Source organism: Boleophthalmus pectinirostris, unplaced genomic scaffold (genome assembly GCF_026225935.1).
Source record: "Boleophthalmus pectinirostris isolate CB_2022bp ecotype Guang Dong unplaced genomic scaffold, ASM2622593v1 HiC_scaffold_1, whole genome shotgun sequence".
Lineage (NCBI taxonomy): Eukaryota > Metazoa > Chordata > Actinopteri > Gobiiformes > Gobiidae > Boleophthalmus > Boleophthalmus pectinirostris.
Window position 1 is genome coordinate 27855577 of NW_026570970.1, and position 17721 is coordinate 27873297.

General features: G+C 38.7%; 1 protein-coding gene across 1 annotated transcript; it reads left to right on the plus strand.

Annotated features, from left to right (window-relative positions):
- Nucleotides 1-14986: 14986 nt before the first annotated feature.
- Nucleotides 14987-17542, plus strand: LOC110156110 (motor neuron and pancreas homeobox protein 1-like). Its single transcript, XM_020920295.1, has 3 exons — nt 14987-15440; nt 16432-16592; nt 17249-17542. Exons 1-3 carry the CDS (start codon nt 14987-14989, stop codon nt 17540-17542), a joined length of 909 nt encoding a protein of 302 aa, XP_020775954.1.
- Nucleotides 17543-17721: the final 179 nt, after the last annotated feature.

Here is a 17721-nt window from a genome sequence, read left to right on the forward strand (position 1 = left end):
TTTTTAAGTATATTATCCAAAACAAATAAAAGTGAACTTGAACGAGAGACTTTTTAAATAGCATCTATCTCCATTTAAATTGATCTTGTTCAAACTTTATGCTTCTAGAACTACAGGATCTCTCACATTCTAAAAAGACAATAAAATGCCATCTGCACTACCTGCAGGTATCCTCTACTTATGCATATTAGATTTTCTATTTGTAATGTAGTGGCTGTAGTTTTTTTTTTTTTTTACACCTTGTTTAAAGGTAGTCTGATTCATCAGCCGGTTTCACTTCGTGGAAACAGTCTGACCTCGCAGCATTAGGATTCATTCGCTCGACGGTAGGCAGGTACTTTTTTATTTAACTAATCGCTGCTATTTGGTCATGACGTATGTGATGCGCCAAATCCCGTAGGAAAAAGGGCAATAATGTCTTTCCCCTTGATAAAATTCAACAAACATTCTCTTTCTTCCAGTTTTAAATCCTCGATCTCAGGAATACATGCCAACACAGAGTGTATGTCTTCGTCTACATCCATCTTGACCGCTTTGTTTACTGTTGTGCTGTACCACAAAAGAGACCCAGACAAACGCCTGAGTTTGACATTATGGCGTCACAGCTCTTTGCTGATTGGCCTGTGAGTGGTCTACAACTTCCAGAGTTCTTGCAAACCATCTAGTTTTTTCTGATTCTTGACCTAGTCCCTGGAGAGAAATGAAATTGAGCAGAGGCACTAGGTGGCGACAGCCTGGTTTAAAGGTTCTATATTACGCAAAATTGACTTTTGTGAGCTTTAAACCATGTGAGAATGTTGTTATCGCATCAAAAACATACCTGTTCATACATATTTGAGCTGCATTATTAGACTGTCTATATCTCCAAAGCTCAAAATGTTTGTGATATCATGTAGTGGTAAATTTCAAGTTAACAGCTACCTTTTCCACATAGTTCAATAGAAATGGACATTTCCAGGACTAAAAATATTCAAACAAATGATTCTAGTGAAGGTGTCTGGAGTTTAAAAACATCAAGGAGCACTTCCTGTATTACCACATGACATCACAAGGTGGAATAGAATGTTTTCAGTTTAAGAGAAAAACACAGCCAAATATGCAGGGTTTGAATGTTAAACATGTGGATGAAACAAAACACAACTCCAGGTATGTTTGTAATGATGCAACAAGATTATAACATAGATCTGAAAATAGCACGATGTGGACCTTTAACCAACATTCACCATGAAAGATAAAATTGCCTTGGGTTTCCTCCGTGGGCTTGACTTCGCTGTATAGTCCCAGGTCTTGAACTGAGGAGGGCAAGTCCAGACACTGATTAATGGGTGCTTGTGGGTGGTTCAGAGCTGGTGTCCCCGCTCGCCCTGCGTCGCCCTGTGTCACCCTCTGTCTCACCCTCTGTGTCACCGCGGCACTCAATGGCTTCATCACTTTGCAACCATTACCACGTCAATAGGTCTATGAAGGGGTCCGGGACAGGAGGGGAGAGAGAGGAGTAAAGCCATCTGTGGATATACAAGCACATATGAAGGCTTCTGAATTGTAGACTGCTTGGATTTTGTGAACCAATGTCATTTATATTATAGGTTTATGTCAGAATTACTGCCACTATAATGTCACCGTCGGTAAGCCATGTTATAATGTTGTTACCCCATCAAAAACATACCCAGAGATGTGTTTTGTTCCATTCACACATTTGAGTTACTCTGAATCACTCAAAATGCTCTGTTCCACCTTGTGATGTCATGAAGCAGAAGTTTTCATGTTACTTTTTACCTTCAGTTCAGCGCACATTGAAAATAATTTCAGAGTTAAAATCATCCAAATGCCCCTCTTGTATTATGACATGACATCACAAGGTGGAACTGAGTATTATCTGTTTGTGTTTGTGTGTTAAACGTGTGAATGAAACAAAACACAACTCCAGGTATATCTGTGATGAGGAAACAACATTATAACATAGAAAAGAAAATAGCATAATTAAAGTGGATATTTAGTTTGTATCATTCCAAATTGCAATTTAAAAAAATTCAGTTTCACCATTTATTGAAAAAATGCATTCAAATTAACTGAGCATTCACCCAAAATTTTGGAGTTTTAGCCAGTGATATAGAGTCCTAGTTTTAGACAGAAATTTTACTAAAACTGATTAATAATAACAGGTTAAAAAAACAACAACAAAGTTTGGAGTTGTCGTGATCTAAAGTCCAGTTTTATCAGTTCAGTGTCAGTGTGTGCCCAGGTGTGAGAGAGTGATTGGTTTGTTTGGATGTGGTCTGGTTTGGTGTGAGCTCTGCACCTGTGTCTGAACTTCAGATAACACAAATATCTGTACACATCATCAGCTGCCCATTTACACACATTAGACTCAACAAACTGTTCACGGCGGCACACAAAGGTGAAACCAACGGCCACATGTTTCGTACAAGGATAACATCCAATTTCTAATTCAAAGCTGGTGTATTTGGCTGTGAATAATGCACAAATCTGGCATTTTCAAACAACAGACCACAAAATTAGGAAAACAGAAAAAATATATGTTCATTTATATGTTCACATTCATCAAATATTATCAGAATAAAGCTGTTGTAACTTGTAAATCTACTCACAGTGAGAAGAGTAGCCAAAAGAGTGCTGTTACAGTGTAAAATACAGTATATTACGCAAGTAGAAGTGAAAGTGTCAGAAAATTATTCAATACAGGACTATTTCTTTAAAAAGTTACTCAAATGTCCTTGAGTAAATATATAACAACTACCTCCTGGTCAAAATTACACATCACATATTACTTTTTGTAACTCAGTTTTGTAACAAAGTCAGAGGTTTGTGAGATTTTACAGTGCATCTTTTTTGTTAGTATGGGGTCAGGTGGGTTACAAGAGATTTTTTTTGGGGGGTTGCCTTGTCAAGATCTGCATGTAGGTCTGTGATATACAATTGTAAACATGGGTCTGTGACCTTATTGTCATTCTAGATTAGTATTTGGTCAGAATATCCTGTCCTCAGTAGGGCCAGTACTTCTATGCTTATTCCTTTCACTATTACATATATGTGTGAATTGGGATTTTCTGTGCTCACAAAAATGAAGACAGAGCACAGAAACAAACTGAATGTTGCACTTGATCTGCTGTTGTGCTCTCCTCCCGCACCCTGGACTGGAACGTGCTATAAAAATGCAGACAGACCCACCTATCTCATTAGAAATGTTACAATCTTAATCTTGTTTTGTATCATTTCTAATCTTTTTGTAATTATTTTATTAACTATTTTGTTCCATTATTGCTGGTTCAATTGAATGTTGAAAAGAAAAAGAAATGGTCTACATTTAATGTCCAAATAGGCAACTTATAGATCCTTTTATTGCTGCTTCAATGACAGTTTTTCATTGTTTAAAATTTGAGTAATACTAATTGTTCAGAGAGACACGATCACTCAGTCAACAAAAAAATATCCTCATTAATGTTCAGTAATGGCCAAATCCACCTTTATTTTGTGATTTACAAATAATATCTATTGACTTGGGTCGCAAAGGTTTGTGACTTTAAAATATGGGTCCCCAGAAAAAAAGTTTGGGAAACACTGATTTATGTAACTTCCAGAAACTCTTGAAAACTCCACTACCAGTCAAAAGTTTGGACACGCTCCGCTGTTTAGTTTTTCTTTTTGTTTTCTACATTTAGATACATCCAGAAAACATGAAATATATAACGCAGTATACATTGATCATTTAAAAAAAAAAAGTTGGTTGGCAGGGCTTCAAACTCTTGACCTTCTCTCAGTGATCTTCTTGATGAAGTTTCCTGAAATGGTTTTCACTTGACAGGTGTGCATTGTCAAAAAAATAATATGAGTGGCTTTTCTTTTTTCTTTGTTTTTATCTTAAACAAATTTTGAGTTTATCTTTTGTTTACAACTTTTCAAATATGTCCATTCATAGTTTTGAAGCCTTCAGTGAGAATCTACAATGCAAATGGATATAAAAAAGAAACATAAATGGGAAAATGTGTCTTTTGACTGGTAGTTTATATATTTAAAGGTCCTATTATGTCATTGTTTAATAGGGTTAGGCATTATAAGTACCTTTTACTTCAGCCTAAACCCTTTCGGTCATGATCTATGGGGTTGTAGTCTATGTTTTGTTTTGTTTTGTACTGCTGCAAAATGACCGAATAAACTACTACTACTACTACTACTACTACTACTACTACTATTACTACTACTATAACTATTGTGAGCCCTTGTGAGCCTTCATCAAAGCTAATGCTGCATTATTAATCTCTGAATGCTCTGTTCCACCTTGTGATAATCATGAAACGGTAGATTTTAAGGGTAACCGCTACCTTAACTTTTAGTATAGAAGAGATGGGAAAATTCCAGGGCTAAAATTTTCCAAATGATTATACTGAAGGTGTATGGAATTTAGAAACACAATAGAGCAATTCCTGTATTACCACATGACATCACAAGGTGGGACACAGTGTTTTCGATTTGAGAGAAAAACTGAGCCTAAATATGCAAGGTTTGTGTGAATGAAAAAAAAAAAAACACACACATAACTCTGGGAATATTTTTTGATGAGGAAACATTATAACATAGAACAGAAAATAGTGTAATATGGACCCTTTAATCTCTCTTAAACTTGATTGTGTCTATGTCTCTGAGTGGGACAGTGTTATCATGATTAACAAGTGCCCCGTGTCTCCTCTGCAGCCTAATAGCTCTTACCAGTGTTTTTGATTAGACGTTTGTGATACTAATTAAAATCCAGTGATTGTTGATGGCAATCTCAGTTCGCTGAAGGACTCTGGCAGCAGCGACAGAAGCTGGAGGGCTCAAATAAAGCAGCGGAGGTTCAATTAGGGAAATGAAACGTGATGTTTAGTGTTGTGACATCTATCAGCGGTGACAGCCCCGCCCCTCAGCCTGTCAGCCCCGCCTCTTTTCAGTGGGTTAGACCTGAGCTAATCTGTACGTTAGCCTCAACCTATTATAACCTTTACAACACTGGTAAAATGTAAACAAGAAGCAGTACATATAGAGACATCGCAAGCACTTGTATCGCCTTTACTATAAACTTAAAGACTTAATATACATTTCAAGATCTTTAGTACAATTTTGTTAGTGAGATTTCAAATTTCCATAAAAGTTGATGTGTTAATATTCTTATACTTTAGACAAATGTAACGGTTAAAGAGCAGTGGTAGAAGCAATACTTAGTTTCAGCACTTAGGTAAAAGTACAGATACCAGAGCAAAAAATACTTGTATAAGTAAAAGTATCACATGAAAAATCTACCAAAGTAAAAGTATTAAAGTACTTGTTTAAAAATGTGCTTAAAGGGTAAAAAGTAAAAGTGTTATCTAATAAAAGTAAGTAGTAAACGTGTGGTCTAATAAAGCTTCAAATGTGATGATTTTGATAAAGATTTGTGCTGAATTTCGATCATCTTTTCCTAGTTGTGTTTATTTGTATATTTTGTTTGCTTAAACTATGTACATATCAAAAATAAAATGTCTTTAAGCAGTTTTATACACTAATGAAACACATTTATACTTTTCAGTCATGTTAAAAATGTAGTAGATTAGAAAGTGCATATACCTGCTCTCATCCATCCATTTTCTTCCACTTATCCGGGGCCGGGTCGCAGAGGCAGCAGTCTAAGCACGGACTCCCAAACTTTGCTGTAAAATGTAGTGAAGTAAAAAGTAAAAGACAGATATCTAAAATGTATACTTAAAGGGACAGTCCGGAATTTTGGACATAGGACCTCATTTCCTAGTTAGCCACAGTGTTTAATATTCCATTAAGTATTGTATTTTCAGAGGCCACTGGTACTAGGCTAGTGCATGTCAATGGCCATAGTTATCCTGCCACTAAAAAGTCTTACCCACTCCACAAAGCACCCAAAGCAAATCTATTATTACGCCAGACTATCGATGTGAATGTCTGTGTTGATTGAATAATTTTAGAAGTAAAACCAACTTTGAAGGATTTATGTCTGAGCAGTGGCAGAGTTGTACTTCCTGATAGAAAGCTTGGCAGCAGTGGACTGATATATGAGAAAATAGTGCCTCAACATGCGAAGATTCATGCGATGCAAGGTTAGTTTTATTTCAAACATTTTTCTGTCAACAAAGACATTTACATCGATAGTCTGGTGTAGTAATAGATTTGCTTTGGGTGTTTTGTGGAGTGCGTAAGACTGTTTTTAGTGGCAGGTTAACTATGGCCATTGACATGCACTAGCCTAGCACCAGCGACCTCTGCAAATACAAGGACTGGATGAATATTTTAAAAAGTGTCTCCACACATCTCCAACACTCTGTCTCACTAGGAAAATGAGACCCTATGTCCAAAACTCTGAACTGTCCCTTTAAGTACAGGACTTTACTACTATTTCTTCATTACGTTCCACCACTGGCAAAGGGTCCTATTCCAAAATAATAATGTAACAAAGGTGTTTAGGTAGCATCATTTTTGTCTTAATATGTGTGAGATTGGGGCATTGTGGTTTGCACTTCAGTGTCAGAATAAGAAGCGGTTGATTCCTTGTCTGGATGGGGTCTTTCTATATGGAGTTTGCATGTTCTCCTTGTGTCTGGTTGGACATTGTCGTGTTCCTCTACTTTCTGTTATCAGTAAAAACATATATATGATATAGTCAGCCTTAGGGCCAGGAGGAGAAATAAATAAATACATTAAAGTCTTTAAGTAATTATTTAAAATATGCAGATCAAAATTCTTTATTTTACTGAACTTGGGACTGACAAAAGCACATTGACCTTTCACTGAAGCAGCCTTATAATACAGAAAAATAATATGGGAATTGGGTTGAATAAAAAGTGTGTCACAAATATATCGTTGTAATAAAACTGACTCCCCAAACAGACTAGTCGGGTATTTTCCATTTTACTTATGCATATTTAAATTCTGCATCGTAAATCTTCAGTCAAAACCTTCCCTTTTAAGTAATGACCACAGGATTTGAATAGCCCAGCCTGTATTGGAGAATGCAACAACACAATTACTTTAGGGAGCGGCATAGTGAAGGTAGAGAGGTAGAGGGGTGTCATGAAGACTTATGTCCGGAGACACATATCTGCACATGTAAAACACACTCCCCTTCACCACCACCACAACCACCAACAGCAGCAGCAGCAGCAGCAGGGCCTGATCTGATTAGCTCCACAGTGAATAGTGTGAATTGGTGGGCGGATCTGTTCGGCACAAGGCTAATTGAGCTGTCTCCTGTGTGACACAGGAGAATCATGACGACTAGATTAAAACTACAGAAGATAAGGCTCAGAGTGGGGTCAGAGTGAGATAGGGGAGGGTCTGTCCAAAACCACATAGGCAAATCTGTTGTGTGAAATGACAGGCCCTGTAGTCAATTGTGTTCCATGTATTTAAGCTCAAGTACATCTGTATTGTATAAGCAGCCCTTGCAGTATGAAAAAATCCACTGTGTGCTGTGTGCACATTTAATTACATTGTGTTTTATTGTCTGAGAATCAGGAAGTGCACAGTTAGCATGCTAGTTGTTAGCTTTATGGTGCATCAAAACTCTGCTCTGGTCTCTGAGGTTGTGAAAGGCACTTGTAAACTCATTGTTTTGAATAATTAGGATGCATGAAATGCATTAGCCTGATTCATCAGCTGGTTTCACTTTGTAGAAACCGCCTGACCTCGTAGAATTAGAATTTATTCGTTCTATGGTAGGCAGGTACTTTTTTTCATTTAACCAATCGCTGCTATTTGGTCATGACATATTCAATGTGCCGCTAACGGGGCTAACATTCTCTTTATTGCAGCTTTAAAACTTCAGTCTCGGGAATCATTGTCAATACAGAATGTATAGCTCTTCGCTGATTGGCTAGTGCCCAAACTTGCACTTCCAGGGTTCTTGCAAACCGTCCAGTGTATTCTGATTCCTGACCTAGTCGCTGGAGAGAAATTAAGTTGAGTGGAGGCACTAGGTGGCACCAGTCTGGCTAGAAATGCATAAGATAGGTGAGGAATACCTTTGGACCACTGTAGACCTTCTATGACAAGAGCAGGTCCTATTAACAATATTGAATAAATACCAGTGTATTTTAAGTGCATTGGAAATCAGAGAAGAGAGTTAAACCTTGCAACAGAGGGACTTACATCCTTACCACATGAGTGCAGAAGAGAATATATACTTAATGGTGCTGCATCAGACTTTTACTGTCTTAAAAAAATGAAAAACAGAAATTCAGTGTTTGGAGTGGTCCTTACTTACCTTATCCATTTCAAGCATCTTAATTATTCACTGCAGCAAGACTAGAGGAGAGTTTTGCCATCACAGTAATGATAAGAGTGCACTTCCTGATTATCAGACAATAGGACACTTTATAATTAGGTGCAGATAGCTGACTAATTTTGACCTCAAGTGCTTATACAATATATCTGTGCTGGAATAAGACACATTTTGCTCAAATACATGGGAAAAGGTAGCCAGGCTGGCACCACCTAGTGCCTCCGCTGAATTTCATTTCCCTCCAGCGACTAGATCAGGAATCAGAATACACTAGATGGTTTGCAAGAACCCCGGAAGTTGTAGACCGCACACCGGCCAATCAGCGAAGAGCTGTGAAGCCATGATTAGGTCCCTTTTTGTGGTACAGCACAGCGGTCGAGATGGATGTAGACAAAGCCATATATTCTGTGTTGGCAACGATTCCTGAGATCGAGGATTTAAAGCCAGAACAAAGAGAATGTTTGGTGAATTTTATCAAGCGGAAAGACATTATTGCGCTTCTTCCATGAAGTGAAACTGACTGATAAATCAGGCTAGGGAAAGCCTGCCTTAATTAACAAACACTAATTTAAAATGAGTATCCAAAACCCATTACAACTGCCGAACTGAGCAAACAAGTTCACTTTTGACTTTTCTTTGTTATTGCGCCTGCTAGTTCAAACCTGTTAGTCTATTTTGCCTTTATTCGGGTCATAGCCTTCTTTTAAGTAATTAGTATTTTGAGCGTGTGGCCTGTAGCTTATGGACCATTCTACAGGAGCAACAGATGTTTAAGCACTCTGAGAAGCCACCAGTCACTGCATTGTGTGGGTTAACCAGGCTTACGTGTGTCTGTCTCCACCTCTCATTCACTGACTCCTCTTTAGGACTAATTAGCTTGACCCCCCTCCACCCAAAACTGTGTCCCATTGTAGCTCCCGCCCAGTGTTTACCCTGGTAAGTAACACTCATCCAATCTCGCCCCTCCCTCTCATTCTGTCCTCAGACTTGCCCATTAATCAAGTCATTTGGGCCGAAGTTGAACCTTGGCACCCCATGTTAAAAAACCAGGAAGCTTTCTATTCCCAAATGCACCATTAAGCCAATCACAAGCTATCCGGATACGGGACAATGGCGTGGGACAATGGGGTGTGAGGGGATATATGAGACCGTAGGGGACACAATTGGACATAGACAGCAGGAGGACAACAGGCTGCTTTATACTGGAGGTTTTTGGGAGTTTTCTCATCCACAATAATGTCACACTGGGACAGTTATTGTTCCGTGGCGCTAACTAGGCCTGGGTCATTAGCAAGGCTTCACATCTGTCAAGGAGGAGCGCCGAGCTGGTCTGCATTTTTGTAAAAGTTTGGTGTAAGCATCAGCCAGACTTCAAGTGCAAAATAAAACAAGGTTAAGGCACATGGAAGGCATCTGTAACTTTCAGAATGATGAAATTTTAGCACTCTTACTGAGATAAAGATAAGAATAATTTGAATGGTGAAAATTGCCCCAACATTTTCTGTAAACAGGAAAGTGAATGGCTAGTAAAGGTATGTAGAAAAAGTAGGGGGAAAAAAAACCCAAAACGAGTGTTGTTTAGTCCACCCAGAATTATAATAATGTATAGATACAACATATGAATAAAGCTACATTTTGCCTTTACCGTTCAAAAGCAATTAGAGATTAGGGCTGAAATGAACCATATAATTCTAGTACCTTATTTTACGGGCTATTAGGTGCTCTGGATGATAAGACGCACTGTCATTAAATGGTCTGTTTTCAAACTTTTTTCACAAATAAACCACACCAGACTTTAAACGAAACACAATGGTTAGGTGGGTCAGTGGGACTTTGTTTGGCGCGTTCACGGTGACTCTAGGCTTTGTTCAGTTGTGGCGTGTAGGGAGGGTGCTGTTTGGGACCGCTGGATTGTTGGCGTGTTCGCAGTGACTCAGTTGTTCAGTTGTGGCTCAGAAAGGCACATTGGACTCGCTTTTTTGGTTCGTTCGTCCTTTCGATTCCTCGTCCGCGTGGAGTGATGAGTGTGGCTGCGGGTGTTTTTTGCTGTGCGGTCACTGTCTGCTCCGTGCGTGTTTGCGTGCGCTGCGGGTGGTGCGGATTTGTAGTTTACTGAAGTCGTGCTGGGACACCCGAGTGGATTCGTGTATGGGGCGCTCTGGCTTGCGGGGCGTGCGGTTGTTTTTTGATTGGGTTAGAGGCTTAAAAGCATGTCTAATAGCTCGGAAAATACGGTAAATGTGTATGAAGTTTTAAAACAAAGTGGTGCACTTCCTGTATTACCACATGACATCACCAGGTAGAACAAAATATTTTCCATTTGAGAGAAAAACTCAATATGCAGAGTTTGTGTTAAACATCTTAAGAAACAAAACAAAACAAAACAAAACAAAAACACAACTCCAGGTTTGTGATGAGGAAACAGAATTATAACACAGTTCAGAAAAAAGTATACTATAGGCCCTTTAATTTATCATAATTCATATTTTTACTAGTTTTATTCATTGTTTTATATTGAACCCAAATGCTGATGCAAGTTCCTGGTTTGTGAATTTGATACCCCTGACAATGGCAATAAAACCTCATTTGATTCGGAATGTGTCCCCAAATGAAATAAAAATAAACCTGTAAGAAACATGATTATACCTTCAAATAGACCAGAGCTCAGACGTGATAAAGAGTGTCCCTGTCCTCACTTAGCCTGTAGCAGACAGTGTCTTTTACTGGTGAGCCCTGTCAGAGGAGCACAAGGTTAACCTCCCCATTTGTGAATGAATACAGGCTAAATGAATGACTCTTTTATGGGCAGCACTAGAGCCGCGAGAATTAAACCACAAGTGGGGTCTTCAGCCCTGTCTCGTTATACAGTTTCAAATAGCACTTTTTCAAAATAGTGGGTTAAGTATTTTGTCAACATGAGTGAGCAGAACTGTTATAAAATAATAACAATGAAAAAAAAAATCTGAAAATCACAACTGAGAAGTGATGTATAATGCAAATATCCAGTACCAGTCAAAAGTCTAGAAAGACCATCTCACTCATCTTTTTCTTTATTTTTACTACATTTTAGATACAGAACACATCAAATATATGAAGTAAGATCTATTGAATTCTGCAGTAAAGACAAACAATTAAGTTTACAAAATATGTTTCAACAAAGCAAAGGCTTTGAGGATTTGAATATAAAATATATTAAAACAGTATAGTAGTAGAGTAGAGTTAGTTACCTTTTTATTTTGCTATTCAGTTCCATATATCCTACTTCATACATACATATAAAATGTAAGTATAAGTAGTCAAACATTAGTCTGATGGTTTCACTTTGTGGAAACTGTCTGACCTCGCAGCATTACGATTCGTTCGCTCCGACGGTAGGCAACGGTAGGCGGGTACTTTTTTTATTTAACCAATAACGTCTTTTCCCTTGATAAAATTTACCAAACATTCTCTTTGTTCCGGCTTTAAATCCTCAATCTAAGGAATTGTTGCCAACACAGAATGTATGTCTTCGTCTACATCCATCTTGACCGCTTTGTTTACTGTTGTGCTGTACCACAAAAGGGACCCAGACAGGCACTTGAGTTTGACATCATGGCTTCACAGCTCTTCACTGATTGGCCGGTGCATGGTCTACAACTTCCGTTCTTGCATACCATCTAGTCTATTCCGATTCCTGACCTAGTCGCTGGAGAGAAATGAAATTGAGGGGAGGCAGTAGGTGGCAACAGCCTGGCTAGTAAAGCATACAAACAACAGACAAATTATCTGGTAGTGTATGTCTATAAAAGAGCTATTTTTAAAATCTGTATCTGTGTCAAGTTTTCAGTCTATTCCTTGGTATCAATTCAAAGTTAGAACAAGCTATGACCAACCATGTTTGTACACTTTTTAAATGATATTAAACCACACTGTTGTTTCACAGCATATGAATTATAAAGGCCAAAAGTCTTATTAAACGTATTCCATGTAATCCATGTATCTATGTAATGACTATAAACCACTATCTTACCAACACAATATTTGAGATGGCGAGGTGTGAAATTTACAAAGCAGTGTCCATAAGCTTATCTAAGCAGTTGTTGTGTGCAGCCGGATATCATAGTTTTAAAACAAACTTAATAAGTATCCAGATCTATTACTGTGTATAATAAGGAACACATCACAGACAAATAATTATTTTACAGCTTGTTTTACAACCACGGGTTTCTCCCTGAGCCCTGTAGTGTGGTTAAGTGGTGAGCTCTTATGGGCAGTATACAAGCAAGCACAAGCAATAATCACCAAAGCCTTAAATCATCCAGGTGTCCAGTACACTGATACCAGTACTATCCAGCTTGAGTTTAATCAGCCAGGACTACAGGAATATGAGAATTTCAAGCTTTTTACATTGTAGCTTGTCATAATTTAATTAGTTCAAAAGTGGGGTTGAATCTCTGTTACACCTTGTGATGTCATGTAGTTAACATTTTCAAGTTTCAACAGTTACCTTTTACCATTTGTTCAGCAGAGGTTGGCAATTCCACGTCTGAAATTATCAAAATGATTGTTGTGAAGGTGTACGAAGTTTAAAAACACAGTGGAACACTTCCTGTATTACCACATGACATCACAGGGTGAAACAGAGAAACATATATGTGACTGAAACAAAAAACAACTTCAGGTATGTTTTTGATGATATTATAACACAGATCAGAAAATAGTGTAATATGGGTCCTTTAAATAAATAGATAGATAAATAAATAAGTAATGTCAGATGCCTTTCCTGATGCATTCTTCATTCAGTTCTATATTATGATGGGCATTTTTTTCATACACTGGAGTCACAGCTTTCATCCCTCAAAGATATGGGATCTCTCTGACCTCTTTAATAAGTTAGTTATCATTACAGCTGCCAGAAGTCCCATTTCAATTTTACATCTAATTTTGCCCTGAAAAACAGAAAGACAGTCTTGTTAAAAGTGAGTTATAGTTTTGTGATCACTGCCCAGTGGGTGAACAGGTGTTAATGTGTTTGTTTATGAGGTTAGATCAGTTGGTTTTCCCAGGAACGAGACTCTTTCTTATCTGTCCAGACGAAACTGGCAGGAAATCATTAATATATCTCCCACCCAACTCTATCAAAAATTACCTTATATTTTGGGTTATTCTATTGTGGAGGTAGGCAATTATTTTTTCCATGGAGCCACATGAAAAACAGAAAATATTATGGGCCAAAACACTTAACTCAGTTCTGCATAATATTATTTGTATTTCTTTTTAAAATAAGTAAATAGTATTGTTTGGAGAAGCTGGTAAGACTGGCAAGAGTTCATGTTATGACTAAGTAATGAAAAAGTGAGGTTGCCTTACAAAAAGTGCCATCTAATATAAAAGCAATACAGCTTTAGTCTATGCATGAGGTAAAATGACAAAATATATTTATTTTTTAATTCCAAATTAGCTTAAACGGGCTGGTCGGAGTCAACCAAAGGGCTGTATGTGACCCGGGAGCTGGACAATGCCCAGGTCTGCTCTACTGCATGCATTCCTATGGAGACAGTTTCTAAATGTGAAATTGCATGACATTATTGCATAAAAGAGGTAGATAATGTTTTAGTTTTATAGTGATTTGTGAGCAGACAAAATGAGTTTATTGGTTGCCACTTTATAGCTCCATTATAACTGCAGATCACACCATAAGGCCCAGATAACATGTGTCATCTGTAGCAGGCTGTAAACTCTGGCAATAAAGATTTGCTCATAAAATGAAAAGAAAAAAAAATCTTCAGATTACTGTAATAAATGTAACAACCATGTCTCAAATGGTCTTAAAATGTTTGACTATTGTAATTCACACTTACCTGGAAGAAGGTCAAGGGGTCATGAAGATGTAGCTCATCAAAACTCTAAGCACAGACAACAGACACATTTAAAGTTTTTAGAAACTTTAAGTGTGCAATGAACATCTTAAAATGTTGTCAACTACATCATTCCATGGTAATGGAAAGTTATCATACTTGGAAATATTCTCCATGGAGATAGATAAGATTTATGCCATACTGTGTAACATTATAGCCAAAGGAACAGCATCTCTGTAATAACAAGCTAGATTGAATAAGAGTCATTATATGTGCAATAAACAAAATGGGGGAAAATGCTCGTTTTAGTCTATTTTTGGTTAAAAAAAACAATGCTACATAATGTGGCTTTAATGTTAGGCCTACTAGCATGCTTTATCCAGATTATTCACAGTGCTATGAGTGGCTAAAATAATTATCTACACTTAATTAATCCAAATGGACTAATTCTTCTTAGTGGTGTAGTTAGCCTGAGTTGAAAATGTTTCGGCATGTTTTTGTAACGCCTACTTAACCACTTTAATTAGCCTGTAGCCTATCCTGTTACTTATACTGCGGCCCTTTTATAGATATTCACAAAACAGAGGCCCACTGGTATTTTAGCCTGAAGGCCATTAAATCCAGCCTCTTCGGTGCTCCAGCCAATCACAGCCCACGAGACTTTACGCGCTGCCATTGTGTGTTTTTACGCACGGACTGGAGTGGAGTGGGTCAGAAGAGTGTTGCACCTTTAGCAGAGAGGTATGACAATAGAGATAGAGCTCAAATAGAAAGTTAACACGGTCACACAGAGAGAAGTGGATGAGGCTGTTTCTATAGTGAAGCTTTGCACATTTAGAAAACAAAACAAAAAACTATGACGGCCACGATGGAGAAGTCGAAAAACTTTCGCATTGACGCGCTTCTGGCTCATGACGTAGAGCTCCGAGTGGACAGCGACGGAGGCTCCCCGGGACGGTACAGTACGAGCCCCAGCGGCAGTCCCGTGTCCCAGCGGGGCTCAGAGACGCCATCTCCGCCCTCGCACCCACAGAACACCCGTCCACTTCAGCCCCGAATCCTGTCAAAAGCACCGCTCATCGGCCTGCCCCAGTCCGGCCTCTGTCACCTGCCACAGGGGGGAATGTTAGGAGTGCACCCCGGCTCCATGTACCCTCTGGCGGCTTTGGGAGGACAGCACCCCTTCTCTCTCTACCCCGGGTTTCCAGGGCTCGTGCACCCGTACGCGGAGCATCTGAAAGGGGCGTCTCTAGCTGGAGGTGTCCCGCTGGAGCCGTGGATCAGAGCGGGAATGATGATGCCCAGATTGGGAGAGTGCGGAGGTAAGCAGCACACCAGTTACTATTAAACTTTATGAATTACAAATGACAGATTTAGTGAAAATGATGTATTTCCAGTTGAATGGTACAGACTACTGGGAGAAAACAAGTATCAAGTATGTTGTTATAACTTCTTTTTAATATTTTATTTTCAACACAACTGCAGCTAAACTTCTTTATACATGTGCATTTCCATTGAATACACCATTTCAACAGGTATTCCTAATGAACAATCTGAATGCACACAACAATTTACGCCCTGAGCCAAGAGATATAAAGGTGCACTCTGGTGGAGGTTTCCATTATTGTTTTGCCTGTAATGTTTCACCATATGGCATTAGACTCATCTCTTTAGCTTTTGTTGTTAATAGTAAAGCACATCATCTTACTGTGAGTGGGTTTGCTTCTCAGATGTGTAACTTGGCCTTGGTCTGTTTAATGCCATACTTTTAATGCAAAACTGTAGAACATTCCATCTCCAAGCAGGTGGCAGACCCTCCTCCAGAGAAGTTATATACACCTTTAAATCAGTATTCACTGAGAAAGAAAAAACTGTTCTGATAAATCACAGGCATTTGTTTGTTGGATTGCTACAGAGTTCAAATACACTTGTGTTATTGAATGCACCATGACATTGAGATGCTTAAGGACAATTAGCTCATAAAACCAACGTGCAGCGTTTACAGCCTGGTCCCACCTGTAACCGACCAATACTGCTTCATCAATTGATAACATTTATAGTGTTTTCATTAAGGTAATGGACCCATGTGGTGTTTTATGACCCATCCGGAGCAATATCCTCTCACTGCCTGTATACATCATGACTATAAATGTTTACAAGCCCCCACAGAGCGCACAGGGTTAGGGGGCAGCACAACATAATGCATCTCAATAATAAAGATAATCATTGCATCTTTATTGTATTGTCCTGCCTGCTCCAAATGATTTGTACTACACAATAATACTAAATTGAACATCTTTTGTTCTCCTGCAGCACAGGCACAGGCAGGACTGTTGGGCAAATGCAGACGACCCAGGACAGCCTTCACCAGTCAGCAGCTCTTAGAGTTAGAAAACCAGTTCAAACTCAACAAGTACCTGTCTCGTCCCAAACGCTTTGAGGTGGCCACGTCTCTCATGCTCACAGAAACTCAGGTAAAAACAATCATTGACAATGGCAGACACTTGGCATAGATAAAATAGAAATTACTGCAGCGGATAGTACATTTCCACACTTAACAGATTTAAAACTAGATGTGCATACTGATATATATCTAACCTCTATGCTCAGCATCTTTGGAAATCTTAGATGTTAACACAATAGTTTCATATGTATCCTGAGAGATTTAATACTGCATGGGCCTTTATGTGCAAAGAGGTCACCTCTGGGGCCTGAACTCCCTAAATTTGATTAAGAATCTCAATTCAAGTATTATATTCACAGTAAAAGAAACATTGTAGTCTGAGGGAATAAAATTATCTTCAAGTCTATACACCTGCATGCATATAAGCATACTTGATATTTGGTAAAAAATGATGTGGGTCTACAGTGCCCAGGGTCATATTAGGAGCCGAAAATATCCAAACTTCTTCAATCTGGTGGTATTTCAAAGTTAACCTTTCTCATCCATTACCTTCTTGTTTTCATGAAAATGTTATTGCTTTTCCTGGAATATTCCACACAGTTCAACAGTTTCCACAGAGAACCAGAAGTGACATAATGCCCATGCTGTTTTCCAGTTAGGACTATACATTGTGATCTTTAGAAAGCCTATAATAAAATATCCTTGGTTATGCTTTAATTTCTGCAGGTAAAGATCTGGTTCCAGAATAGACGCATGAAGTGGAAGCGCAGCCGCAAAGCAAAGGAACAACAGGGAAATCCACTGAATGATGAGATCCACTGCTCCAAGACTCCAGGCGACTACCACAGCTCCAGTATTGACGATGAGGAGGACATAGACGCAGAGGATGAAGAAGGAAAAGAGGAACTACAAGCACTGAGGCCACCATTCACTAGACACACGCCAGCAAACTACAGCTCCTATTCAGAGGAAGAGGGGGAGGAGAGGGACCCAAGAACAAGGAATGGTGTCTTTCCATGATTCATAGCATGCAATTCATGTAAGTCTATGTACTTCAAATGTGGATGCACAAATAATGCCGTACAGAAGAGAGGGTAGGGCATTGGAGATTTTTCACTCAATACCAATGAACATGCAATGATATAGCGATATTGCTGTCAAAAGTAAGAGAAAGTTGAATCTATTAGGCTATATTTTGC